General features: G+C 41.9%; 3 protein-coding genes and 1 long non-coding RNA gene across 6 annotated transcripts; all 4 read right to left on the bottom strand.

The window, feature by feature from the left end:
- Positions 1-1,985: 1,985 nt before the first annotated feature.
- Positions 1,986-12,231, bottom strand: ccdc149a (coiled-coil domain containing 149a). Of its 3 annotated transcripts, none has more exons than XM_035519871.1 (13): positions 12,081-12,231; positions 10,767-10,928; positions 10,627-10,665; positions 10,339-10,446; positions 10,128-10,258; positions 9,338-9,532; positions 8,867-8,939; positions 8,614-8,698; positions 8,303-8,447; positions 8,024-8,100; positions 7,529-7,561; positions 4,889-4,999; positions 1,986-3,954 (listed from the first exon to the last, which is right to left on the bottom strand). In XM_035519871.1, the coding sequence occupies exons 1-13, from the start codon at positions 12,129-12,131 to the stop codon at positions 3,332-3,334; spliced, it is 1,833 nt and encodes a 610-aa protein (XP_035375764.1). In that variant the 5' UTR covers positions 12,132-12,231; the 3' UTR covers positions 1,986-3,331. The 3 variants fall into 3 exon arrangements, with proteins under 3 accessions (XP_035375764.1, XP_026852346.2, XP_026852348.2); XM_026996545.2 differs by having other exon boundaries at positions 9,338-9,510; positions 10,142-10,258; XM_026996547.2 differs by lacking the exons at positions 4,889-4,999; positions 7,529-7,561 and having other exon boundaries at positions 9,338-9,510; positions 10,142-10,258.
- Positions 12,232-13,900: 1,669 nt separating this feature from the next.
- LOC113568352 (serine/threonine-protein kinase/endoribonuclease IRE1a-like) lies at positions 13,901-14,837 on the bottom strand. The gene is made up of 3 exons (XM_026996544.2): positions 14,723-14,837; positions 14,351-14,480; positions 13,901-13,999 (listed from the first exon to the last, which is right to left on the bottom strand). The coding sequence occupies exons 1-3, from the start codon at positions 14,797-14,799 to the stop codon at positions 13,901-13,903; spliced, it is 306 nt and encodes a 101-aa protein (XP_026852345.2). The 5' UTR covers positions 14,800-14,837.
- Positions 14,838-14,882: 45 nt separating this feature from the next.
- LOC118240095 lies at positions 14,883-15,866 on the bottom strand. Its single transcript, XR_004775268.1, has 3 exons — positions 15,343-15,866; positions 15,039-15,202; positions 14,883-14,943 (listed from the first exon to the last, which is right to left on the bottom strand). It is a non-coding gene; the product is annotated as an uncharacterized LOC118240095 (long non-coding RNA).
- A 6,334-nt stretch (positions 15,867-22,200) lies between these two features.
- LOC118240094 (serine/threonine-protein kinase/endoribonuclease IRE1-like) lies at positions 22,201-24,115 on the bottom strand. Its single transcript, XM_035519834.1, has 5 exons — positions 23,972-24,115; positions 23,656-23,876; positions 23,283-23,412; positions 22,834-22,931; positions 22,201-22,740 (listed from the first exon to the last, which is right to left on the bottom strand). Exons 2-5 carry the CDS (start codon positions 23,865-23,867, stop codon positions 22,602-22,604), a joined length of 579 nt encoding a protein of 192 aa, XP_035375727.1. The 5' UTR covers positions 23,868-23,876; positions 23,972-24,115; the 3' UTR covers positions 22,201-22,601.
- Between the last annotated feature and the right edge of the window lie 3,537 nt (positions 24,116-27,652).

Below are 27,652 nucleotides of genomic sequence, written 5' to 3'. Positions count from 1 at the left end.
GATCGAGTGCCCTCATTTTCCCCCTTCAGCCCCAGTGATTCCCATCTCAGACCCAATTATCTCACACTGAGGGGTGAGTCCCGGCACCTGTCTGCCAGGCCCGCTCCCAACGGCCCACTGTGTCCGCAGGACACGCCCACTGCCCTGTCTGGACACCCAGCATCACCAGCTATGCAGGACCAGACAAAGAAACTGTACATTCTAATATTCTACGATCAATACGATCTTAGGCAGCATTTTTCTCTTCAGCGGCACTAGATAAAGCCTGTATATATCTACAGGTTGGCATTCGGGATGAGGATGCAAGAACTTGATATTTCTGCATTTTTGTTTTTTTAGGATTTCCGTTTCAGGTCGCAGTCCTTTAGCCGGCAGCCACTCACTACCTGTCTTCCGAACTGAAGAAATTCTTGTTCCTTCCAAAACATAGAGTCAAACCATTTTAGACTCACACCTTGTTCCATCACTCAGATCTGACAATGTCTCCTTATTCTTCTATGAATAATTGAACAGTGCCTGTGTGCATTCTCCTGTACAAAGGCACCACTCCCTGTCTAATAGAACCAAGGAGCAAGATAAAGCATCTGGGGATATCTTCCTTCCCGCAGAGCAGCTGTGGCAGGCGGAGACTGACGACCTGCCACCGAGATGGCGGGGAGGGCGATGGGCATGAGCGTGGGGGTGCGGGAGGTGGGGTGAAAAGGATCGTCGACTTCAATTGGCATCACATCAAAATCCTGATTTTACCACGCGCCTGGCAGAGCCGAGGCGACACAGACCAAGAGGAGTAGTGAGTAAGCAGTAGTGAGTGAAGATGAGTAGCGAGCGAAGGTGGGCATGACGGTGTGGGGGCCTTGCCCGTCGCTTGATGACAATGTGTGGAGGTAATGGTGGAATGGCTCAAAGAGATGAGGAACTCTCTGCAGCTGCTAAGAGCTAAATCTATACATTTTCAAGTCATTGCTAGTGTTCATTTCTGTTTATACAATGAGGCAGTTGAACTACTTCCCTCTCACACACACACACACACACACACACACACACACACACACACACACGTAAACGTGACTAGGAAAGGGCAAATGGGCCCTCAGGTCTGCATCTGGGCAATATTCCCAATAATCACTGGGGCTGGACCCCCGTCAGTGTGACTTGCTCCAGCATCCGGCGTGAGTCCACAGCACGGCTACACCCACCCCCAAGCCTGCCAGTAGGATACAGCAGTTACCTGGCACCACTCCCCCTCGGCCCGGCTTCTCCAGAGTTTCTGCCCATCTGAGTGAGGTGTGAGTGTGAGAGAGAGAGAAAGAGACAGAGACAGATTAAAAATAGAAAAACCTTTCCTTCTGCAGAATAAGCAATTCAAGAGTTTTGCGCTTTGACGATGCATTTGCTCGGAGGAGCCAGCTGAGGCCAGGCTGAGATGGGATATGTCTGGATTACTGTTTTTCGGGGGGGTGTATGTGTGTGTGTGTGTGTGTGTGTGTGTGTGTGTGTTTTCATTCTGACTGGATTGTCAAGAGTGGTAGCTACAGAACTATAACCTGCTAACAGATTGTGACCACATGCATGCGAGTCAAGGCTTGCGCTCATTGTTCATATGGTAGCACACTTACTGATAAGCAAACCATGGGACTACATTGGTGTGGAAGCTACCAAATTGCTGGTAAAGGGAAGTACAGCAAAGGGCAGACAGTTGTTGCTCAAAAGGGGTGTTGACTTAGAACAGGAGTTATGTTGATTCTAATGGCCTTGTCTGTTGGTGTCATACCTTTCATTACACGACCTGACCCCAAGCTGTGGGCAGGAGCACTGAAATATCATCTCCCATCGCCCTCCGAACCAGCTCTCCCCACACCACCCCCCACACTCACAGAACATTGGCAAAGAGCTGCAAAAATCTACAAACACTGCACCGAGGGGTGCGTGAAGCTTAATCTTAGTCCACAACTTGTTCTTGTGGAAGAGGAAATTGATCAAAGATGTAAAATATGCAACAGAAATACTTTTTTAATCTTCTGGATAACAACTGGGTTTGCAGATGGAATAACATTTAAACACCACACACTGACCATTTGGAACAGTTCACCAATTCACCAACTGCAGTGAACTAGGATCTCTTTGTCCTTCCGCCACCTGGGTACCCGTAGAACACACACAAACATTTCACAGCTGCATTGACAGTTTGAGAAAATATATTTGAATTTACATTAGACCAGTTTACAATGTCAGGACATACACACACAACCTTTGACCTGAACCTAACAGCATGAGGAAGATCATCCAGTCTATGACCGATTGTGCACGTTTAACATGACCAACGGAGAAAGCAGTCAGTCCATCTCATTGGATATAAGGCACATGCAGCGACAAAGCAAAGTGCAGTGGCAACTGGGAACTGTAAACATTTAAACCGGTGTACGATCAGCAGGCTAAAACGGTGAAACGCACCGCGGTTCTGACGCACGTCCTTTCACATCCTGCAGCATGATACCGCGCAACAGGACTCGAGCGTAACGCGAGTGGGTTGGCAAGTGTTTCAAAATTGCACTTGGAAGGCAATCGGCATTCCACAAGGAGAGGCTGGGAGGTGGTGTGTGAGCAGACACGGAAGGAAGACCGAATGGACGCCCGAAGAGCTACTCCACGTCGTGGTGCCGCGACAGGTCCGTTACATAATGAGCATCAATGAAAGGCCATCCTGGGCTGGTTCGAAGGCTGCACCCATCTGACCCTGACTGACTGGCCTAACTGCATGCAAAGTGTAAACACATGGCAGATCGCGAGAAATACTAGAGTTCAGTGACACCTACTCAGTACGGGCTGCAAATATGTACATATTGCAGTGATACTGATATTCATGCAAGAAAACGTTTCAGGGTAAGGAGAAATTCTCTCGGTTGATGAAAGAGCAACCAGTACTGCAACTACACCACAGTTTAAATGTTACCAATCGAGGAATATAACTGCAACACCAATTCAACCTAGACAGATGAAAACATTCACAGAAGCCTGAAACCAAAGAACGTAAAAACAAAGAAACGTACTGGTTCGAACCTTCCCAAACGTTTAGACAATCAGGTCGTGCCGACGGCGTGACTGCCTTAAACATGCTCACTTGCACGGCTTTTCATACTTTGGTTTAATTTTTGCCTCCGTTCCGCAACACCTGATCGAGGCCGCATCGGTTCCTGTGGACCAGAGCTAAGACGAGACGTACAGCACAGCAGGACGACCAAAATACGACTCCAGATGTAAAGACTCCAGGCCTCCTTAGTGAAAAGAAGAAAAAAAAAAGGTTCCTCTAATTAGGGAAGAACCTGATTAATGCTTAAGCCAGACTTTCACTGTGACAGCTATCAATCTCTGCTGACTGCCAGTCCAGATCCCACCCGTGAGAGAGAGACGGGGAACTTGGCTGGATGGGCTCTTTGAAAATGGTAGCAGCACTTGAGGGCCCTCCTTCTAACGCATTCTCTGGGCCAGAAGCTACACCTGACAGCTCTCCGAAACCATGACAGCTATAGTCTCGTAAGTGTCGGCCATCGGCACCTGAAGAGACAAGTGCGGAATTGAGACTTGTGGAATAATCACATCTGACTGGCAGCGGGGAAGCCAGCACCATGGCGGCATCTTCACCTTCCTCCACGGTCAAGCTGCCGTCTCCCTCTAAGACCTCGCCCTCCTCAATGACAGGAAGCTGCTCCACAAGAGGCCCTATGCTCACAAGTGGCCCCGTTTCCCCGCCGACGCTGGACGGAGCCTCCGGGCGGGCCATGCCTACTGCCCCGCCATGGCCGGCCTCCTCTCGGCGCTCGCACGGGACTGGCGTCTCTACCTCGTCTCCACCTCCATCTGGACTGCGGCGGGAGCCAGACCACACGTTCAGGAAGCCGTCATCACCAGCTGTGTCCTGTTCCCATGACGACAGCCCTCCACTTCCTGTCCTGTCAGCTGAAGCAGTCAGGGGGACAAAGAAGATTAATGGTCATTGTGTTAGTGCCATGCTAACGGAGAGGTGCCCTGTCGGCTAATGTGCACAATGTGTCAATGGTGGAAAGCTTTCAAAAACTCTACTTGGACTACTTGTAAGAAAAATACTGCATATTTGCACTTCCTGGCACCAGGAAGACACAGTGGTGTGAAGAACAAATTCAGCTTAAGAAATGTCACTAGGAAAGTGGCCCGTCATGGAACTTGACTGTCTTTTGTGACATATAAAAATAGAAATTGTTCCTCATGAAGTTGACTGAACCAAGAAATCCACGTTCTGGCAAGATAATGGAATTTAAGAAAGATTTTTCCCCTTTCAAATGCATAAACAGCCAATGTAATTAAAAATACAAATACGGCTAATTTGGCATTTAATGGCTGCAAAAATACTTTGTAATAATGGCCTGGCTAGACTGCTTCCATAACAGCATATTAAAATCGCCTTCTAACATAAAGCCATCCAGGCAGAAAAGAGCGCAGTGCCAGAAACAGCATTTGCCTCCACACCCGAATCACCCACGCCCATTCTTTTGGGTTAGTGACCCATATTTGGGAACACGCAGTTGAAAGGTTAAACACTTGCACGCCGCCGTCTTGAGGAAGCAGAAGAGCGCAGCCCGTAGTCTGGCTTGCATCCATATTTATGGGACCGTCCCTTCTTCCTTGGGAAGAAAAAAAAAAAAACGCCCCAAAAGTTGGTGAATGTCAGCGGGCGAGAATTCGCTAGCATTTGCAAAATGCCATGGCATTTGACGAGGATTGGCAGTTTGGCCACAACACCGACGGTGGCGCGTGCGCTCTGGACGTGGGTGGGTAAATCGTGACACTTTAGCGCTGGGCCGAGGACGCGATTAGCGTGCGACGGTTTCGGTCACGCGCGATTACGCCCACTCACCTGCAGGGGTCTGGGGCTTGGTGGGTTTAGTGGACGCAGGTTGGAGAAGACCGACGGAGAAGGGAGGGGTGGCGGGCCGGCCCTCGCCCAGAGTAATGGCCTCCTTACCTCCTGTTTGGACACCATGACCAGGAGAGAAGAGCGCGTTATCTCACCATGTCATTAAGGCCAGAACGCGGGCACCATGAAATGGCTTGTAATGACTGAGGGGCTTTCAGGACGGTGATGCTGAGGGCGAAGGCAGCGTGGACAAACGTGTCTTTACACACTCACTGTTCTATACGCTGGACACGTGTAGAGAAGACAAACAAACAAAAAGCACACACACGCGTGCTATGCAACAATCCAGAATATTTGCAGTTTCTGAAAAAGCTCTAGGACATTATGGGAAAAAATGGACCACCCAAACTACTATGCAATACAATCATTAGCCACATGCACAGGAAGTGGGCGCAGCCATCTCGCTCATCTGTCTTCGTTAGTGCTAGTTGTACGCATCGCAGGCTATAGCCATATGCCACACCCGGGGGAGTGTGAACTGTATTCACGTGCCATCGCAAAACCCGCAGTCGCTGCCTTTCGCCGCTCACGTGTCGGCACCGTCTGATCCGTCTGGAACGCGGGATCCCAGGGGCGCGGAGGTAAGGAAGGAGCAGATATATGAGGGAGACCCGAAACGAGACAGGACCGGTGTGCCAAATTGCGAACAGTACGTTGCGAAAGCTGCGTGTGTCACTCGCAGCTGCAGAGACTCGGTGCCGGTCCCGTGCAGGGTGGGGACTTTGAGGTTCTGAGTAACAGAACGAAGAAGGGAGTAGCTAGCAATGCTGTCCGTTTAAGGCGTCCTTAACTGCGTCAGTGAGAGTCAGTCTCTCTCTCTCACACACACACACACAAATGTGAAATAAGGGTATTACTTCTGTAGTGGCAAACAAGTGACACTTTAAAGGCACTATGTTCAGCTCTCTTGGTTTGAAAAGGTCACTCATGTGATGCAGAGAGTCGCCTCAGAACCAATTAAAAACTTGGGCTAATTTGGTATGCAGAGCAGAGTGGAGGCTTGGCGCAGCCTGCTGCGCAAAGCAGGATGGATGGATGAGTGGCTACACCCACCTGGCAGCTGCCCATCCATCCGTCCGTTCTCTCTCTCCGTTTCTCCCTGTGTCTGTGTCTGTCTCACCCCCCCCCGCAGACAACAAAAAGCAGAACAGACAGCACACTGCCTCGCCTCCCTTTCTAGCTCCCAGTCTTGCCCACACACACGCACAAAGCCAGCCTGTTTTCAAGTTACAATAGACTGCTATTACTCGCAATTATTTGAAGAAGCAAGCCTAATCACCCCCCGCATCTGCATGATTCCATGCAAATTTACACCTGCTTGCCTTTTGTAGCCATGGAAAGACAGCAGGATGAAGAGAAGACACCTGTCAGAGCGTGCATTACAAGCCTGTCAGGACACCCCGACATGTGCCGTCACCCAGAGGAGCGGACGGAGAAGCCGACGACATACGCGCACGGGCGCACGCACACACACGGTTGCTTTGTAAATTTCCATCCGATGATGAATTGGCCCTCTTTCTGCTCTTTCAGGTAGCTTTGTGCTCACAGTAAGTAAGCTAACGCAACACTCACGTAATTCCCTTGTCAGGTTTCAAGTCAAATATAAGCAGTTTCGATCGCTGGTGCACTCTGGGATACAAAGAGAGAGAGTGAGAGAGAAAAAAATCTCGAAGCCTCTTTTCAGAAACCGTGGTCAGTCTTTTCTACTCTTCCTTCTCTGGCGTTGCCCGCTAGAAGCCGTCTGTTGTCACAAGGCCACTTGCTCAGCCCGCCTCCTTTGTATTTACTTTCATAGAGTGAGTCGTGAGCCCCTCTCTGTCTCGTCTACAAATTCCACTAATAACCCCACATTCCCCAAATGTGTTTGTAATGTGGGCAATCATTTTATGTAATGGATGCTTGTCAGCTTTATGGTGGTAGAATGACAGTCCTACGACGAGCAAGCTTCACTGGGCCTCAGTGCATCAAGAGCTGGGCTTAAGTGAAAGCGCCACACTGCCCTCTTGTGGACAGCGAGTTTAAGACTCATCATTGTTACACCATGTGATGTTTTTGAAATATCTAATATGCTCCGTTGATGATTTTTTTTTGGGAGCAGTTGGCCAGCTAGAATTCCACGCACATGTTTCTGGCATCTACTTGGTGCTGGAGAACCACTTGCAGTGGATCCATATTTTGGGAAGAACCTGGTGCGCCAACGTTGACCAGTGACCGGGTCCCCATGTCCTTTACAACCAGGCGTCAAATACACAATCCAAGCCATTATGTAGACACAGATGGCAAAATCCTTATGAATGCAGCTTTGTGGCTAGGAAAGAGCTGATCCCGGATCAGAGTGCCTACTCTGAGACAGTTATTGTTTACCAACTTCCTCAGCAAAGCATCACTCCCTATAATGAGTTGAACCAAATCTGGAGTTTACCCACCCCATGCTATAGTGGACACACAAAGACTTCACATAAGGGTGGAGCGTGTATGGTAGACGGTAATGGCCATGGAATGGGGAAGTATGTCTGTGGGCAGCTGCCGGTGCTACAGAACAGTGGGAATGAAGAAAGAGAAAGAGGGTTGGAAACATACTCCCTAATCCCACCGATACGTCGTAGGTCAGGCCTTCACAAGGCAGCAAGAGAAAGGAGAACACAGACATTATAAACCCTGAGAGCAAGCCTGAGACATGCAGCCCCTGTTACAGCTGGGCTCAATGCAGACGAACACAAAGGCTGGCTTAGGGAAGGGGTTATATACTAAGATCTTTTCCATCAAAGTTTTTCATAAAAAGCAATATTTTAGAAACTGTAATAAAGGTGTAGAAAATGTAGTTGTACATACCATTTGACACATACTCATACAATCCCAGTAATGTGGCCCTAGACATTCGTGTACACGTAAATGTGTTTGTGCATAATGCTAAAATTGGTGCATATTGCCAGATTAATTAACAGATTTGGAAGAGAAAAAAAAAAAACTATGCAATTAGTGTAAAACACAAATAACGGCGACATGATGCTGCAGCTTGCCATGGCTCATTCACAGGCCATTAGCAAACACTCAGCTGAAATCCAGAGCGCTCACCCGGCAAACTCCAAAGGCCAGAAACCTCCAGCGTCTTCAGCTTCTGCTCCAGCTCGGCCACACGGTTCCCCAGAATCCTTTTAGAGAAACACCCATGTCAAAAGGTGCCCTTCATTCCAAAGGCTCTTTGTGCAAAAGCAAACCAAAAGCAAAACTAACCACACCGCTGCTGCAAATCATTTTAATCCTGGAGGGAAGAAAAGATGGAAAGGAAGCAGAAAAAAAAGAGAGAAAGAAGGAGATTAAGGGGAGCAAAAAGAGGGCGAAAGAAAGGCGCACCTGTTGGTCTGGCGCTGGTGCTGAATGACTATGTTCTTCTCGTGGATGGTTTCCAGCAGAGCCGTGGCCAGGGACTTCAGATCGGAGACGGACTGGGGTGTGGCCGGAAGGCCGCATCCGTTATCCATGGACAGCAAGTCTTGCACTGCAGTGAATAGCGGTTTGGGGTGATCGGGTGGGTGGCGATCGCGTGCGAGTGGACACAAGAAACACGAGAGGAAGAAGTGTGAGAGCATTTTCCAGTCAGCGCTGACAAACGATTCACTTGGCGAAGCAGGAAAGTGCCAACTTTGGAACCGCTCCTTGATCACCTTGTTTGGCAGAGAGCACCCCAGTAAGCGCACAACTGTTAGATCTGCCGCCTGTTTTAGAGTTCTTCCGCCGATCCAGGGCAGTCTGCAAAGAAGCGGCCACACAGTGAACAGAAACAGGGTCCCAGATGTTTCAACAGTTTTAACAAAGCACTGCAGCAATAAAATATAAAGTATATTTATTGACTTTATTGTTTCTATTGTCCTTTAAAAAGCACAATTCCTTATAAAAGTCCAACCTCTCAATGTATACCTTGTATTTCATTATATTGCTCTTCAGTAGGCTGACTTCCTCCTGGACATGTTTCAGCCTCTCATGTAAATACCTGGAGTTTGAAGTGAAACATGACGTGGCATAGTACAAGAATCGCATTCATTTCGAGCTTACAAAATGAGGAGGTTATGGCAATTACCTCTCTAAGACATAAATGGCTGATGTTTGCTATGCAGCAGAGCTGAGTAATGTCTCAAAGTGTAGCCTACAGTTTAGAGTCATAACAACAACAGACACATTAACCTTTTGGGTTCTATACTGTTCCGATTTTAACCGCACGTTTTAGGATGCTTATGTTTTAAAAGCCCGGCCCAAGCCCTTCGTAAAATGCTTGAACATTCTGGTATGACCTGAGGCAAGGGGACTACAAAAAAGATATGGGTGTTTAATCTTTGACCTGGACATGTCCCATCCAGCCAACTGCGCTGCCGCTACTCGAACCTGCCTGACCTGTTCTCCATGCAAAGGGCATCCACGTCGATGATGCGCTTGCCCCGGCCACCCAGCACGTGGTTGAGCTCCCGGTTGAGGCGATCGGCCTTCTCCTGGAACACGGCCCGTTCCGCCTTCACGTCCTGCAGCTCGTCACTCACAGCCTTCAGGCTGCTCACCAGCTCTTCTCTCTTGAAACAGTTCCGGATGGAGCTAATCACATCACACCGCCCACACCGTCACTCAGCAGCACCGCGACAACGCAGTTACACGCGAATACAGCCGAAGCTCGTTTTCTTTCACGGCTCTGCTGCCGTTAAGAACGTTACAGCAAGAGTCTTTTTACAGTTTTGAGAACCCTTTTCACATGGATTTTTGTGCGATTTCACTGAAATTAAAGTTAAGCAAATGACAGCAGACGCATTCTGATCAATTAAAGACCCGGACGTCATTCTAGAACAGCATGGCCAGCCATGGAGTCATCAAGGTGTGGCAAACGTAGGAAGCGGCGGGCCACGTGATATGTCACGTTCCATAACAGATCATTTTGTTACTAATCTGTTCCTTTGGCATTATTATACTTATTGTTGTCAAAAGGTGCTGAAAAAATGATATAATATACAAGTGAAGATGTGAGTTATCACTTGGCAGGGAGTCCACCTGAATGTGACACACAGACAAACAAAAGGTACTCTGGTAATATCAAGGGGCAAAATAAGAATCGATGCAACACCTATACAGAATACAAGATTTTGATGTCAACCAAATGGCAGTCATTTGGTTTGACCTGCTGCAAGGTATCACAGACCTGTAGAACTTTACCTGTAGCCCGGCCTCTTCCAATTGCCGAACCAGGTCCTCACGCTCGTGAGCAGGGAAGTGCCTGACGCCAACATCATCATCTCCAAGCCTCTGTTTGGTGATGGTCATCCTCAGCAGCTGGGGACAAAGGACAGAAGCGCTGGAGAGGAGCAGAAAACTCTAGAAGGGGCAAATGGACTGGGGGCAGGTCCTTCTACCTTGTTGTCGCCCTGGGCCTCGGTTAGTCTCTGAGTCAGCTCCATCACCTCCTCCGCCAACTGCTTACTTCTGTCCCGTGAATCCCTTAACAACTGAGCCAGATTTACCTGTGTACATGTGTATGTGTGTGCACGTGAGAGAGAAAGAAATAAACTTAACACTACATAAATGTCAGCTATATAATGACATGAAATGTAATAAACAAAAACAAAGTCATCAACCACAACATCAGAAATTGCTCTTTAGTACTTAAATTGTACTAAGGGGACGGATGATCAGGGTCCAACCTGGTTGCGTTTCTCTGGTGGTAATCTAGGATCCCCTTCCTGAAACACAAGCAATAACAAGAACAGTACAGTTTTTAACAGTACAGTGAGTGCACCTATAAAGATTAAGGAGTTGCGCGTTGTAGGACTACAGGACGCACAATGAGCTCTCTGTATTTTTTCTTTAGGCCCTGATGTCTCTCGCGGAGTTGATTAGCCATCAGCTTGTACTGGTCTCTCTCCTGCTGGCAAGTGTCCAACTCCTTGGACAGAATCAGAAGTGCCTCCTTCTTGCTCTCCAGCTTACGCTTGCATATGAGAAACTACAGAAATAAAAAAGAAATTCATTTGTCTGTGTGAGATTCTTACCTTTTTGCAGTTTACTATTGTCTGAGGCCCTTTAACATGCCCTTCAGTTCTTTCCTCCACGAGGCACCCGTCATTCTCATTTATAAGCATACAGGGAGTGCTATGCCAGGGTGCAATTTTCATTTTCGACACCCCTGGAAAAGTAAACACTGAGCTTTGTTTGAACGGAAGAGATAAGACGTTTCAAGTTAGTTTATTTTTTTTTTGGGGGGGGCGGGGTACTTTCTGATAGAGTAAGGTTCCGAATTATGTAATGTAGAGGTCAATAAACGTTTCATAAACGACACGCTTCCATAAATCAAACTGCTGAGCCACAAACGCTACATACATCTCTTTTATTAAAAATGCTAAAATCATGAGCCCACTGGATTCAGAATTGTGTAATATACAAACACTATTATTCTTTTTTACAAAACCTTTCACATAAGAATATACGTGAATCAGATTAGAGCAAGTAGTTTGTAGTTGAAAACCTTGGTTAGAATTGTCCTTCCAAGTTTTCTTAACCTCATAACATACCAGGATTATAACTGCTTTAGGGCTCACGGCCCGACACGTTCTCCTTTGCACATTGTGAGTTTGCACATAAGACAGTGTGCAGTGTGAGTGTGAGTGTGTGTGTAATTTTTTAAGACCTCCTGGATGGCCATGGTTGGTTGGTTTGTTTGGAATAGGGATTGGCCGCTGGATAAGAAGTAAGCAGAAGTCAAAAAGGTGTGACAGAGGCGTTACCAACAAAAGAAATGCATGTATAATGCTAAAAACGCTACAATGGTAAAAATGCTATTCCTCCCAACATAATACGCATTGAAGGTGTAGGCGAGCTCAGCCAAAATGGATGCAATACCGCAGACATTGCCAACACTGACCAACAATTAAATCGTGTACTGGACGTATATTATAGGTACAACAAATTTGAATTGCGTGGGCGACGACAACAAGACGCCGTTGTGAGTTTATCGAATCTGCTTTACTTAAAATGGTGGCTAGTGCACATTACATTGCATGCAAAAGTTGGAGCATCCGAACAGCTGGCTGCAAATCCTGCTCCGTACGTTATCGCCACGCCGTGTTACGTTCGTTATCGGGTGGCTTAAAACACTCACCTCGCTCACTAAACCTTGCCAGTCACTTTCACTTCTTCTAGACGAATTCATTGTGGAAGCATGCGGTACCGATCAGTGAATGCGTACACAGGTACATCCAGCGCGTCCAGCAGGTATCTGGGCGTTGGAACCTCCGCCTCCTCGCGCCTTGTTTACCCCACGTCAGCTGATGCTGCTCAGAGGCACGAGGGGATGTCCGGGTTCGTGAGCCAACGACATCTTTATTGCCAGTAACTGACTAACACAAGTAAACTCTGTATAATCGGGGAAAAAACTGTCGTTGCGATGCTTTCAGTTACCTTGCATTATTGCATTCCAGTTATTTTTACATTGTTGCATTTTTGTCTTGCATTATTGCATTTGTGCATTTTATTAAGAGGTCTACACCTCCAACGGCAGATGGCGCCAAGAGACAGAAAATCGGAGTATATATCACAGACGTTACGAGACTTCCTAAAATACTCTAATAAAGTCTCTGAGAACAGTGAGTGCACATAATAATCCGACCGTAATCGGATTTCACCAGAAATCTGATTATTCTAGTGGTCATGTAAACAGCATACTCCGATTTCTTAGACCGAATCATGGCCCGAAAATCAGATTAAACAATCCGATAAAGCGAGCTGGATTTGAGCTCAGTAGTCTAATGCAAAGAAAGCTCAGTAGTCTGATTTCTAAATGCATGTAATCCCCTTTATTCCCATTTCGGAATTTTTCAGACTGCGCATGCTCGCTAAGGTAAACGGCGCTGTCTTGGATGCGGCTATTAAACACTTTTGATACTCTGAACCGCTGCACAGGTTTGGGGAAATGGATGTTTTAATTGCGCAGGATTAGCATTAGTAAGCGTTCAAAACCGAAGGTTCATGTTAGAATTGGTCCATTTTTACAAAGAGCCTCGACAGGGAGTTTGACGTTTACGTCATATAATTCTGTGATATTATTGGTTGGTTTCCAAAGTAAAAATCCGATTATTTGCTAACTCGTGTAATTCTGGAGTTTTCCCATAATCCCACAAAGTGCATGTAAACGCGTTGATCGGATTATTGGGAAAAATCCGATTTTCTGCAGTAATCGGATTATTAAATGCGTGTAAACACAGTATATGTGGACAGTTTATTAACGCCTTGAGTAAAAGCACAAAGGGTTATTTAAGTATTCATAAAATATATTCAGTTTATTTAAAAATATCTGAAATATCAATTTATGTAGCATCATGTCCATGAGAATAACATTCCATTAAATAAAAAACAAATTGGTTAATTGTAAAAAATACAGTCTGAAAATTCATTTAATTTGTTAATTTCATACATAGTACAGAATTGTAAAAGCCTAGATTAGTAGTTGTGGTTGTATTGTTGTTTACATTTCTGTACAGAAGTTTAACAAAATAAAATCTGCTATTCCCTGATATTATGAATTATTATTTTCGAATATTCAAAGTCAGGTGTATTCTATTATTTCCAATAAAGCAAATCGCTCTTTGTCATTAAAATGTATTCTTTCATAATGCTGGTCTTGAAACTCTGATGTCAGTCAAATTTGCATCACATTTTGTAAACTTCAGTCCTTGTTGTCCAGTTATGGAACAGTTATCAGATCACTGGTGGTGAGTTAAACATTTTTCTCAGGCTGGATTCCTTCCTCTTTCTTTGGCAAACTTGAAAACATCTTCAAAAAGGTCAGGGAATAAAATCATCAGGTTTGTTTTCCTTGTTTCCTCAGGGCTAGAAATTAATAACCAGAAAGAAACTGATGGTCTGTGGTCTGTGAAAACCAATCACATTAGTGGTGTATATTTTACATACATGTGCGACTCACTAGTGCTCGTACATATTCCGTATGAATCGCAGCAGCCCAAGTATGTTCTCCGAGTAGGGTTTTCTCCCTTCCATTTTTTGTACAAGCTCAGAGGGGAACTGTGTAAAGTTCAAGTTAAACATGTATTAACTCAAATATTCTAGAGTACTAAATAATGATTCAGTATTAAGGGTACAAAACAATTATTCAGTATTAAGGATAGCTTTATAAAACCATTGGTGTGTCTAAATCTTTCTTGAAGAAGTAATCCATTGAAAAGTATGACCCATGCTGCAAACTCTTAGAATTCATGGCCTTGGACCACAAGTAACCAAAGCCATCTACACCAGCCCCCCTTATGTTAAGAACATTAAAAAGAGTGTCATTCATTATTAACACGTCTGAGAGGCCTAATGTAGGCCAGTGTTAAATAGTGAAAGAACCTCTTACTGGATCCTGGTCAGACTCACTTTTGCTCCCCAGTCTGAGAAGGTTTTCCCCACTGTCATTTCCTCTAGTGCTTTAAGGAGCTCCTCTTCAGCCTGGCGGCAGTTCTGCACCTCTTCCATATTCCCCAGTTTTTTTAAGTACTCCACTCTCCTGAGAAAATTCAGAAAATGTGAAAAACAATACACCGAATAATATAGTATCCCAATGTTCAGTTCTGACCATTTTAAAAGTGTGATGGTATTTCTTTAGTGAGAAAATAACCCGATACATTTCTCACAACTTCAATATTAATAGAACTGAGAGACATTTAAAATGTCAACAACCTCAGGAGATCAAGATCTGGGTTAGAATAAGCTCCCATATACAACTGATTTCTAGATGCTGCGTCCTACTTGTCATCTGTCCAAAAGAAGGGGTGGACAAGGGCCTCCTCAACTCTAGGCCTCTTGCTTGGATCGTCACTGATCATCCACTCCACCAGATCCTTTTCCACCTCATCGTCCAGGTGTTCCAAGGAATACTTCCCATCAAGAATGTTACTCTCACAATGTGCACCTTTACCAAAAGGATGGTGTCCACGAGAGAGGATGTAATACACTAACATTCCTGCAACCTAAAATAAGTGAAACCATTAGTATAGAGATTTTTCTATCCCTTAGAACTTTTCAGCATTAGCAGTCATATTTGATTCTAGTTGTAATACAGAACCTGGATATCAGAACTCCTCTTGTAGCCACTATTACTGTCCTCTTCAATAGTCTCTTTGGCTTTCCAGCACTTTGTTCCAGCAGGACTAGTGCGCAAAGTTGTTTGACCCACATTCAGCCTTCGACTTATGCCAAAATCAGCTAATCTTGCCTTTCCAATTATATCTGTTATAACATATAAATTGAAAGAGGTAACTTTAGAATGTTGTTAAAGGGGTACCTTTGGTGATCTATCAATATCTGTTTCAGTATTCAGTACTTCATTATTCATAGAAGGTTTAAAAAACAATAGGCATGACTCCTACCTATCAAAACATTCTGGGGTTTGATGTCCCGATGGAGCACTTTGGTATCTTGACTATGAAGAACTTCAAGGCTACATAGCACTTCCTTTACAATTTCCTTCAGGACAGCCTGCTGTTGAAAGCTATTTTCTGGTAATTGGCTTTGGATATATTCCTCCAGTGTGTATTCACAAAGTTGAAGGACAAGATATCCAAAATTCTCATCCTCTGCAAAGTCCACATATCTAACAATACAAGGATTGTCAAGCTTGGGAAGCCGTAAAAACTCCTCCTCATTTTTGAGGTCTTGATAATTGGACTTAAGCATTCGTTTGACTGCTACCTCTGTGCCATCATCCCTCAGGCCAAGATACACCTCTGTTCCATCACTTCCTTTAGCTATCTGGAATTCAGGGCTTACACAAAGTGTAAGATTCTTCAATCTATAAACCTCACTTTCATCTATATTAGCAAGTTTCTCCAGCTTGCTCCTCCAGCGTTGGCTGATTTGATGCCATTTTCTCTTTATTGGTGAGTTCTCTATGAATGGCTGCACACCAGAATTTGATTCCTCAACTGAAGTCATGGCACCAGCTGAATCAGTTTCTGATTCAGTTGATGTTGCCTCTTGTTGTCCAGTTATGCATTGCATGAATTTTGAAATTATGAATGCCATAGATACTTAATTGCTTCTGTTGAGAAAAATTACAATTATATATTTTATTTCACAATATAAAAATATTGTATATACACAAAGCTAACATTTTGTGAGACTTCCAGATCCACACAGATAAACAAATAGTAGTGAACCAACCAGATATCATGATAGTAGGTGAGAGGCAGAAAACAGCAGTGATAATAGATGCGGCAGTCCCAAGTGATGGAAACACAAAGAAAGGAATATGAAAAGTTGGAAAACAATATCAGGTTGTTCCAGTAGTGATGGGGGCTCTTGGGCCTGTGACCCCTAAGTTGTAGGAGTGGCTCCAACAGATCCCAGAAATTACTTTATCACTCTCAGTCCAGAAGAGCGCAATCCTAGGAACAGCAAAAATTCCTCACCTCACCCTCAAACTCCCGGGCCTCTGGTTGGTAGCTCGCTCACTCACTCACTCATTCACTCACTCACACACACACACACACACACACACACACACACACACACACACACACACACACACACACACACACACACACACACACACACACACACACACACACACACACACACACACAAAAAACAACTAACTGCCAGACACCAGGTAGTAGGCCAGAGTGTGAGGAAAAAAGACCACTGACTGGAAGCACACAGTAGGCCTAAAATGTCTGGGAACACATTTATATTTTTCATGCTTTGTTTATTTCCTAACTTACCTTGCTCGCTTGTACCAACAGAAAGGAAGGTGGCAAAGATTTAATACAGGTGCAGAGTCTACAAGTTTGGATCAGACTCCAAAATATTATAGAAACAAAACAAGCGAACAATCAGAATTTACAAGCAAGATATTGTGCTCTTTTATCTTCCAATAAGATACAATATTATTTCTGCTAAACTGAATTTGAGTACCCAACTATTCATACATAAATGGTCAAATGTTTCTATATTTTTTTAAAAACACTATGGTCACCCCAATCAGTTAACTCTCTCTTTCAAAGGGGACCTATTATGCTTTTCTGATTTTTCCTGTTTCTTTTAGTGTGTTATATAGATTTTTGTGCATGTAAACAGTCTTAAAATTGACAAAACCCAAAGTGAGTAACTCTCTCCCAAAGAAACCACTTTTCTCAGCAGCTTGAAATGCTTTGTTAAACATTCAGTCACTTTCTTTGTTGCAAGATGACACAATCTTGTAACACTTTCCATATTGCCTGCCTACCAACAAACTTGGCACACATACAAGGCATAGCAAGTGCTGTAGGCTGGTGTTTACACAGAGAACAAGTGTAGAAAATGGATTTCCTTGTAATATATTGAAGCTGTCATGCAAATATTTCCTGCGGTTTTGCTAGTAATGTATCTCTGCTTTGAAATTCCAATAAACAAGCTTATAAAACAAACAACAGAGTGAACAGGGATAACAGAAAATAGGTCCACCCCATATAATACAATATATCACAGTTTCATCCATATGTATGCATAATAAGAAGACATAAGTAGATTCATTTAATATACACGCTTTTACACTGAAAACACAGAAGGAGCAGATTTAACCAGAGTCCTGAGAAAAACAGGTCCCGTTTGTATATTAGTTTAGAAATATTTAAAGCACAAGACTGAAGCAGGTGGAATATTGTACTTTTATTAAATTATATACTTTTACACTGAGAAGACAGGGGTAATGAATTTAACCAGAGACCCAAGAAAAGTTCTTTCACCTCCATGTAAGCAGTAGTGGATTTAAAGCGCAGTCATGATTCTGTTGATTTATCTCTGCATTATCATTTCGGTCTGAAACTTCTGGTCAGACAACACATGCCTATGAAGTGAGACCACTGGGGAATAGAACACTGGCACCCCTAAATAAGTAGTTTTGTCTAATAGTGACTGACCAGGGGGTCACAAAACAAGATTCCTTACGGTTTTTCAAAAATGTTTTCTCAGGCACCAGTGGGCGTGGTTTTGCTTAGAAAACTGCTCAAGAATAAGAATGTGGACTGGTTGCATTCAGTACAGCTAGCATCAAATTCCTGTTCCTTCTGAGAAATCAGGTCCTCGGGCACAAGCGTTCACTAGCTTGTACTGATAGCTGATACTGAAAGGAAGAGTGTCATGAAAGATTTCATGACTGCATATGTCATGCCTATCCTATAATGTCGTCGTTGAGGAATTCAAGAAGTATCGCCACTGTGGTTTATAATATATTTGTAGTACAATTGTTTTCTATTTGTTTTGATTAAAAGTATGTTACTTGTGCTGCGTTTCATCGGAATTAGGCCTATGTGACAAAATGTAAGTACGAACGTTTTCTGATTCTGTCATTAGGAGCAGATTAGGAGCATATTTTTACTCAAATTATTATTGAATGACTGAAGCAAGTACAGTTTCTAAACACTAATATTTTCACAGTACTACACTTTCAAAAAGTGGAGGGACAAAATCAGTGGTGTGGGCATGTCCTCAGCCTAAATCACACCTATGCATGCAATTAATAAGCATGTTCTGACGCTATTACTAAAATATTTTACTATGTTTTACATTTTTCACATTTTATTTAGTAAGAAAAATGATTAGACAATAAGAAAGAGGGAAAATCAACTAATACACCTTTAAGTGTGAACCAACTCCTATTGAAGAGCAGTTTTTTGTTTAGACAAGTTGTTGGAAAGTTGTTATGCAACTTGCACGTTTGACGTGTATAAGGTGCCACAAATTAAATTTTGTATCCATATCTGACCTTAGATCAAAACTGCAATAATAGTGAAACGTTTAACTCTGTTACATCAAAAATGCATTTTAGCTGAGTTAAATGGCGTCGAGGTTAACCAAGAATTAATAAAGACAAACAAGTTAAATAAAGATATGGGCCATAGAGTTTATTCCTTTTGGATTTAATTCTATGACAATACCTTTATTAACTCTTAACTATATAAAATATCTCTAACTCAAATATATAATATATACAGATGTATCTTTACAATTTACCAGCTCTAATATCTTTTTCATCCATCCGAATAGGCTAACAGATGACTTACTAAAATACATAATTAAAAAGTTACTAAATCATAGAGAATATTAGAGGACATTTAAGAACATCGTTTAGTTCAAAGAAATCGAAGCTTCGTATTTCATGGAAATGAAAAGGTGTATATGGCAGTAGCTTTTGCAGATTTTTGAATATATATTTCTTGAAGATTTGTTTAAATATTCCTCTATTCAAATAACTTTTCTTATGTGACCTTCTAATTAATAATTATCATTTTCTACAATCATAAATTATAAACGCATTTAGAATAATAAATTGTTGTTACCTTTTTTATAAGCTGCTCACTGCAGTGGGAGGTTTTGCATAATTGAAGTACGAAAAATTGAAATTTGGTTTTAGTGCTGATAGGTGAACAAGGCTGGGAGGGGTTATATACAGATACAAAATGGAATCTTTCATTTTCAGCCATTTGCTCTATTCATTCATTTTGGACTCAGTAAGTTTTGTTTTTATGGAAGGAATAGGATGTGGCCAAATTCCTCATAAACTGGCTCTGGGAGTACTACCAGTGCGCAAGTTCAGTCACTGTCAAGGCTGAATAGGGTAGAACAGAACATCATACAGAGATATCAACAAAATTATCATGTAAATTTTATAGCTGTATAGTTATACATAAATAAAATTTATATAGACTCATGAAAACACCTTCACTATGAATCATTTTTTAAGATAATAGTCTATATTTGCATTTTTAAGATTGGCGCAAGTATTACTCACACTGAATGTTGTCCTAAATCATTAAGACTTTTCAATGACCAGTTAAAAAAGAGTCAATAACGAGATAATAACATTAGATAAAATTATTCACTTTGTAAACAGCTTTCTACAATCTCAAGGAGGAACAGCTTCAAAGAATAAATGTGCAACCCATGATGAGTTAAACCCATTGTAGCTTAGTCACTGTCATATTGGTTTGATCTTGTCTTCTTGATGGAGGCTGCTGTCCCTTAACAACTGAGCCAGATTTATCTGTGTATGTCTGTGTGAGGGTGAGCGAGACAGAGAGAGGAAGAAACAGACATATAGTAATAAAACTATAAATGCAATATAATGACAATGTAACTGTGGCAGGGACGTAGTGAGACACAAGTGCTCTGAAGAAGTGTCTTTAGTATTCATGAAAAGGAAACTAAAAACACAGTGTCAAGTGCTTAAATAAATTCACAGATGCAGTAATAGCTCGTAGTGTGGATCGCTGACATGCAGGAGAAGCCAAAAAGCATCCTATTGGCATCGCTTGGGCAATACGCAGCACTAGACTCAGGTTCCTGGGGGCTTTAAATAGGGGGAGGGTAACAAGGACAGGTGTGTGTTGTTAGTACTCAGGTGACTGGGAGCAGAGAAGGTGCGGGGTGTGTGTCAGTGGGTATGTCCCTCTGTTTGGGTACCTGGTGCACCGTCACAAACATTAAAAAATAAATAAATAAAAGAAACAAACCTTAGATTATCAACTATAACAGAAAGATAAAAAGATATTATTTTGTCTACTTTCTGAAAGACATGGAAGCACTGGAATATATTGGATCTATATTCATTTTAATACAATTAATACAACCTATATGGGACAAGTGGAGAATATTACATTTCTGAAGGTTTAAACATGTTAAGCAGAGATATGAAATGTTCTTTAAACAGGGTAGACAGGGGATGCATGATAGTAACTCCTAAATACTTGATTCATGCAGTGTGTATCCCAAAGAAATCCTCCAAACATTTGTAATGTTTCCACTATAGTCTAGGTGCAGGAAACTGGATCTGATATGTATAATAGTACATCATAATAAAGACTAACTTTGTGCTCTGTTTTTGTACTGTGAATGCCGTATATAAAATATGTGAACCTTAACTTGATCACAAGAGGCTCTGTAACTAGAGAAAATATCAATGATCTGAGGGGACCCTCTTGTGAGTGGAAAGAATTGTTAACATTTATTATGTGTGGTCACTGAGGTTTTTGGTGAGGCATATAATAAGCAAAACCAGGAAATAAATTTTGACCCAAAAGCTGAACTTTCCTAACATTGCAAACAAATACAGCCATTTGACCCTGTCAAACACCTTTTGAGCATCTAAAGAGATGACTGCTTCAGCTATACCAGAGGACACAGAGGAGTAAATGATTAGCAATAGCTTACAGATATTTGTGAAGGAGTGATGGCCATTAATAAAGTCTGCTTGACCTGATGATATTATTCTTATCATATTGGTATTGTAGCCTTTTAGGCCAGCGGTTTGGCTAATATTTTCACATCAATGTTTAGAAGTGAGACAGGCCTATATAAGCTGCACGCCAGAGCATACCTATTAAGTTTTAACAAGATCATAATTGAAACTTCATTTATATAGGGTACTTCACCTAGGCAGGGAACCTTCAACTAGAGAGTATTCAAACATTTTTAGAGGGGAAGTTTTTTTTTTTTTAATTTTGACTGAATACCCATCTTCTCCTGGAGATTTGCTACTTTGTAATGCAGATATTGAATTAATAGGTTTTGCAATTTGTATGGGCTCATTTCAGTCTGCTCTTTTATTGGGGTCCATAGTAGGAACTAAAAAGAATACGCATAGACAATTTATACATAGGCAATTGTGAGGAGTACACATGTAAATAATAACCTTTAAAAGTATCATTAATGTCAGGCGGATCTAGCATAAATTCACCTGAAACATTATGGATTTGTGAGCTGTGTCAAAATGCAGATCTGCTGTTCAGATGGTGAGATAGTAGTTGGCCTGTCTAATCTGCATGCTCATAAATATTTCCACATAATTTAAATAGGTATCGTTCTTTTTTATCTGGTTAGATTAAACAGCAGGTTATACTCTGCTTGAAGACCCAACCTTTGCTTGTATAGCTCGCACAATTCAGATTCAGAATACTCATGGTCTAATTTGAATACAGACTAATTTAGTTATTTTAACTTTTGTTTTTGTGCTTTATTACAGGCTACAGAATATATTATTTCCCCTCTAATGACAACTTTAAGAGTTTCCCCTAAAGTGAAAGGTGATATTGACTCTGATTTGTTATTCAATATAAAATCATTGATAGCATTTGATAAGAAAGACTGAAATGTCAGTTTATTTGGCATCATGTTCATGAGAATAACATTCAGTGAAATAAAACAGAAAAGCAAAAGATGACATTATTTGAAAGATATAACCTGAAAAGGCACTTAAGTCATTTCATACTAAGCACATTTCAAAAGCCTAGAATAGCAGTTGTGATGGAGTTATTGTTTACATTTCTGTATAGAATCTTACAGACATGATCAATGATGTATAAAAAAATAGAATGTAACCTCCCTAAATCTGCTATTCCTTGATATTATGAAAAATGACTAAACAAAGTATAATTGTACTGTAATGACATATTTTGCTGATCTTTGGTTCATTCGAAGTCTTCTATTATTCAAAGTCAGCTGTATTCCATTATGTCCAATAATACAAATTGCTCTTTGTTATTAAAATGTATTTTTATTGAATCATAATGCTGGAGTTGCAGTGCCGATGTCAGTCAAATTTGCATTACTTTGGGTAAACTTCAGTCCTTGTTGTCCAGTTATGGAACAGTTATCAGATCACTGGTGGTGAGTTAAACATTTTTCTCAGGCTGGGTTTGGTGTTCCATCCTCTTTTTTTGGCAAACTTGAGAACATTTCCAAAAAGGTCAGGGAATAAGGTCATGAGGTTTATTTTCTCTGCATCCTCAGAACTAGAAATTAATAATCAGAAGAAATTGATGGTCTGTGATCTGTGAAAACCAATCACATTAGTGGTGTATATTTTACATACATGTGCGACTCACTAGTGCTCGTGCATATTCCGTATGAATCGCAGCAGCCCAAGTATGTTCTCCGGGTAGGGCTTTCTCCCTTCCATTTTTTGTACAAGCTCAGAGGGGAACTGTGTAAAGTTCAAGTTAAACATGTATTAACTCAAATATTCTAGAGTACTAAATAATTATTCAGTATTAAGGGTACAAAACAATTATTCAGTATTAAGGGTAGCTTTATAAAACCATTGGCGTGTCTAAATCTTTCTTGAAGAAGTAATCCATTGAAAAGTATGACCCATGCTGCAAACTCTTAGAATTCATGGCCTTGGACCACAAGTAACCAAAGCCATCTACACCAGCCCCCCTTATGTTAAGAACATTAAAAAGAGTGTCATTCATTATTAACACGTCTGAGAGGCCTAATGTAGGCCAGTGTTAAATAGTGAAAGAACCTCTTACTGGATCCTGGTCAGACTCACTTTTGCTCCCCAGTCTGAGAAGGTTTTCCCCACTGTCATTTCCTCTAGTGCTTTAAGGAGCTCCTCTTCAGCCTGGCGGCAGTTCTGCACCTCTTCCATATTCCCCAGTTTTTTTAAGTACTCCACTCTCCTGAGAAAATTCAGAAAATGTGAAAAGCAATACACCGAATAATATAGTATCCCAATGTTCAGTTCTGACCATTTTAAAAGTGTGATGGTATTTCTTTAGTGAGAAAATAACCCGATACATTTCTCACAACTTCAATATTAATAGAACTGAGAGACATTTAAAATGTCAACAACCTCAGGAGATCAAAAGCTTGGATCAGAATAAGCTCCCATATACAACTGATTTCTAGAAGCTGCGTCCTACTTGTCATCTGTCCAAAAGAAGGGGTGGACAAGGGCCTCCTCAACTCTAGGCCTCTTGCTTGGATCGTCACTGATCATCCACTCCACCAGATCCTTTTCCACCACATCGTCCAGGTGTTCCAGGGAATATATCCCATGAAAAATGTTACTCTCACAAAACACACCTTTACCAAAAGGATGGTGTCCACGAGAGAGGATGTAATACACTAACATTCCTGCAACCTAAAACAAGTGAAACCATTAGTATAGAGATTTTTCTATCCCTTAGAACTTTTCAGCATTAGCAGTCATATTTTATTCTAGTTGTAATACAGAACCTGGATATCAGAACTCCTCTTGTAGCCACTATTACTGTCCTCTTCAATAGTCTCTTTGGCTTTCCAGCACTTTGTTCCAGCAGGACTAGTGCGCAAAGTTGTTTGACCCACATTCAGCCTTCGACTTATGCCAAAATCAGCTAATCTTGCTTTTCCAGTTATATCTGTTATAACATGAAAATTGAAAGAGGTAACTTTAGAATGTTGTTAAAGGGGTACCTTTGATAATCTATCAATATCTGTTTCAGTATTCAGTACTTCATTATTCAGAGACAGATTTAAAAACAATTAGCATGACTCCTACCTATCAAAACATTCTGGGGTTTGATGTCTCGATGAAGCACTTTGGTATCTTGACTATGAAGAACTTCAAGGCTACATAGCACCTCCTTTACAATTTTCTTCAGGACAGCTTGCTTCTGAAAGCTATTTTCTGGCAATTGGTTTTGAATATATTCCTCCAGTGTGTATTCACAAAGTTGAAGGACAAGATATCCAAAATGTTTGTCCTCTGCAAAGTCTACATATCTCACAATACAAGGATTGTCAAGCTCTGGAAGCCGTAAAAATTCCTCCTCATTTTTGAGGTCTTGATAATTGGACTTAAGCATTCGTTTGACTGCTACCTCTGTGCCATCATCCCTCAGGCCAAGATACACCTCTGTTCCATCACTTCCTTTAGCTATCTGGAATTCAGGGCTTACACAAAGTGTAAGATTCTTCAATCTATAAACCTCACTTTCATCTATATTAGCAAGTTTCTCCAGCTTGCTCCTCCAGCGTTGGCTGATTTGATGCCATTTTCTCTTTATTGGTGAGTTCTCTATGAATGGCTGCACACCAGAATTAGATTCCTCAACTGAAGTCATGGCACCATCTGAATCAGCATGCTCTTCAGTTTCTGCTCCAATATCTTTTGATGTTGCCTCTTGTTGGGCCCTTTTCACCTTCTTCTGTTTCTTCTTTTTCTTCTTTTTCCTGTTCTTTAACTGCATATTATCCATTTCTTCACACAAACTATCTGTGGCATTCAATCTTTGTGGACATCTGAGACTTGTATTCAGTTTTTGAAGTTTCTCTTTAGTAACATCATCTGTCCTGATCTCCACAGCATCAAGCACCCTGTCAGGCACTGAGTGTAATCCTAATGTATTAATATGATTCGGTACAAACTCAGAAAGGTCAGCAAACAGCCGGTAAGTAAGAATATTAACATTCAGTGAATCATTTGTTTTGGTGAGAGGCATAAGATCATTGCATAACTTCTCCAGCACAGACAAGTTAAGAGCATCATTGCCTGCTTTGTGCTTTGAGGACTTCTCCAGTGTAACACAGAGAATGCTTAGTATTATCTCGTATGCCTGAGGGATGCCCTCAGACAAGAGACATTTCATCAGAATGGGTACAATCTCATTAAAAATATGAGGAGATGTTTCTTTCATCATGCAAATGACAGCATGTAAAGTGTTCAGTGCACGTATACAAGTGTCGTTAGGAATTATGGGAAAGCGTTTGATGAATCCCTCAATGTAGATGTCTATGTTCTTGGAGTCCTTCAACCACTTGATGCTACTTTGACGATATTCTTCTGAATGTAGGCCCACAACATTAAAAAATACCTCCAATAGTGTTAAATGGTTCAAAGGATGTTCCTTAAGAAAATGTTCCATAAAGAGGTCAAAAACCTCTGAGTGGGACTTTTTGCCAACTGCAAAAGTCAAGTAAAAAAATATTCTGCATTTTTCAAAAGCTTCATTCCCTAAAGGTAACCGACGAATAATATTCTCCACTTTCTGGTCAAAATCTGGGTTTACTCCATAATTACTTTCTACATTAGCACCAGCTTCTATAAGTTCTTTGACCACATCTCCCCTGTCATTACTGGCTGCAATTTGCAATGGTGAAATAAACTGTAGAACATGACCATCTGGTCGGCCTTTGCTGCAAGTAATGTTCTCACAACACTCAGTGGCACTCCTGGAACAAATGTGGCATAGTGCAGAGGGGTCAGTGCTTTTGTTGAGTGTACATTAGGGTCAGCTCCCTGACCCAGTAGAAAACTGCAAACCTTCTCTTGCCCACATGCAGCTGCAGCTGTCAGCAGAGTAACATGGTCACTCCACTGTGCAGAAGGGTAGAGTCCATTAATATTAATCCCTCTGATACATTTCTTCAACTTCTTCAGATCATTGTCAATGATAGATTGTATTAAGGGATCTGTTTTCTCTGGAACTGGAAGTTGAACTGGAAGTGCAACATTTATTTGGAATGCCATAGAGCCTCCTGTTTAAAAAAACAAAAAAAACAAGTAACACACATACACATACTATATACATATATATATATACACACACACATGCACACATACATACAAACATACATACACACACACTGCCTGGCCAAAAAAAAAAAAGGTCACCAACTGGATTTATCTAAGCAAATAGGCAAGAGCCTTCCATTGGATGATTACTGCATAGCTGATTATGTTTCAGCTGGCAACAAGTTATATAACCCTAACTGATGCAGTGAGTAGCTTCTCATTTGTTAAACAACCATGTCAAAAGTTACATCCTGTGGTCGTAAAACAGCCATCAAAATGACCTGCACGTATATCGCCCTTAAAAGGAACGGAGGACGACAAAACAAGAGGAAAAACTAAACACCACGCCGAGCGTGGAAAAAGGGAGAACAAAGGACACCACGGGAAGAATGGCAGCCAAACTAAAACTTCTCAAACAAAACCAGAAAACAGAGAAGAACTTTAATGGCTAAGGAGAGCCCTGGGAGAGAGACAGACTCGGGAGGGGAAAATGAGGAAGGCAGGGGACATGTAAAAACACAGGCACCCTCGCAGAGCAGAAAAGACACATAGCACTAGGGCTCACAGACCTCGATACCCAGAGTTACCGGCTAGGAGCTTGGCTTATTCCATCAATGGATTTTTTCTTCCCTGATGGTACAAGCATATTCCAAGATGACAATGCCAGGATTCATCAGGCTCAAATTGTGAAAGAGTGGTTCAGGGAGCATGAGACATAATTTTCACAGGGATTGGCCACCACAGCATCACAACCTCTGGACAGAAATAAATGTTGTGACATTGCAGAAGTTTGTGGAAATGGTGCCACAGCGAATGCGTGTCGTAATGAAAGCTAAATGCGGTCCAGTGAAATATTAGAGTGTGTGACCTTTTCTTGGCCAGGCAATCAATCAATCAATCAATCAATCAATCAATCGATAGATAGATAGATGGATGGATGGATGGATGGATGGATGGATGGATAGATAGATACACTCACATGTACAAGATATTGTGGGACATCCAAATCCAGAAAAACAATTTGTGGTGAACCAGTGAAACACACTGATAGTATATAGATGTGGGAATACCAAGTGTTGGAAACAACAACAAAAGGAATATAAAGATAAAAGTTGGAAAACTATCAGGGACTGAAAGAAGAAACAGAGAAAATGTGGCAGGTTAACATCAAGAAATGACATGACCTCTAGTTGCCCCTCTTGGGCACCTGAGCAAGACCCTTATACCTCAATTGCTCAAGCTGTATTCAGTCATGATTGTAAGTTGCTTTGGATAAAAGCATCAACTAAATGCTGTAAATGTAATGATGTATTCCACTGGAAGTATAATGTGCACATAAAATGTCTGGGTAGTAATTTTGA

Source organism: Electrophorus electricus, chromosome 19, assembly GCF_013358815.1.
Source record: "Electrophorus electricus isolate fEleEle1 chromosome 19, fEleEle1.pri, whole genome shotgun sequence".
Taxonomy (NCBI): Eukaryota; Metazoa; Chordata; class Actinopteri; order Gymnotiformes; family Gymnotidae; genus Electrophorus; species Electrophorus electricus.
This window is presented reverse-complemented; position numbering and strand designations above follow the sequence as displayed.

What these genes read in the sequence shown, in the direction of transcription:
- ccdc149a (XM_035519871.1), bottom strand. Translation starts at nt 12,131, where the DNA reads ATGAATTCGTCTAGAAGAAGTGAAAGTGACTGGCAAGGTTTAGTGAGC. An exon ending in CACCAGAGAAACGCAACCAG is followed by an intron (nt 10,447 to 10,626) that starts GTTGGACCCTGA and finishes ACATGTACACAG; the next exon opens with GTAAATCTGGCTCAGTTGTT. An exon ending in CGTATCGGTGGGATTAGGGA is followed by an intron (nt 5,000 to 7,528) that starts GTATGTTTCCAA and finishes GTGTCCAAACAG; the next exon opens with GAGGTAAGGAGGCCATTACT.
- LOC113568352 (XM_026996544.2), bottom strand. Translation starts at nt 14,799, where the DNA reads ATGATCAGTGACGATCCAAGCAAGAGGCCTAGAGTTGAGGAGGCCCTT. An exon ending in TTCTTTTGGACAGATGACAA is followed by an intron (nt 14,481 to 14,722) that starts GTAGGACGCAGC and finishes GAATTTTCTCAG; the next exon opens with GAGAGTGGAGTACTTAAAAA. An exon ending in TCTCAGACTGGGGAGCAAAA is followed by an intron (nt 14,000 to 14,350) that starts GTGAGTCTGACC and finishes AACTTTACACAG; the next exon opens with TTCCCCTCTGAGCTTGTACA.
- LOC118240094 (XM_035519834.1), bottom strand. Translation starts at nt 23,867, where the DNA reads ATGTTAGTGTATTACATCCTCTCTCGTGGACACCATCCTTTTGGTAAA. An exon ending in TTCTTTTGGACAGATGACAA is followed by an intron (nt 23,413 to 23,655) that starts GTAGGACGCAGC and finishes GAATTTTCTCAG; the next exon opens with GAGAGTGGAGTACTTAAAAA. An exon ending in CGGAATATGCACGAGCACTA is followed by an intron (nt 22,741 to 22,833) that starts GTGAGTCGCACA and finishes ATTAATTTCTAG; the next exon opens with TTCTGAGGATGCAGAGAAAA.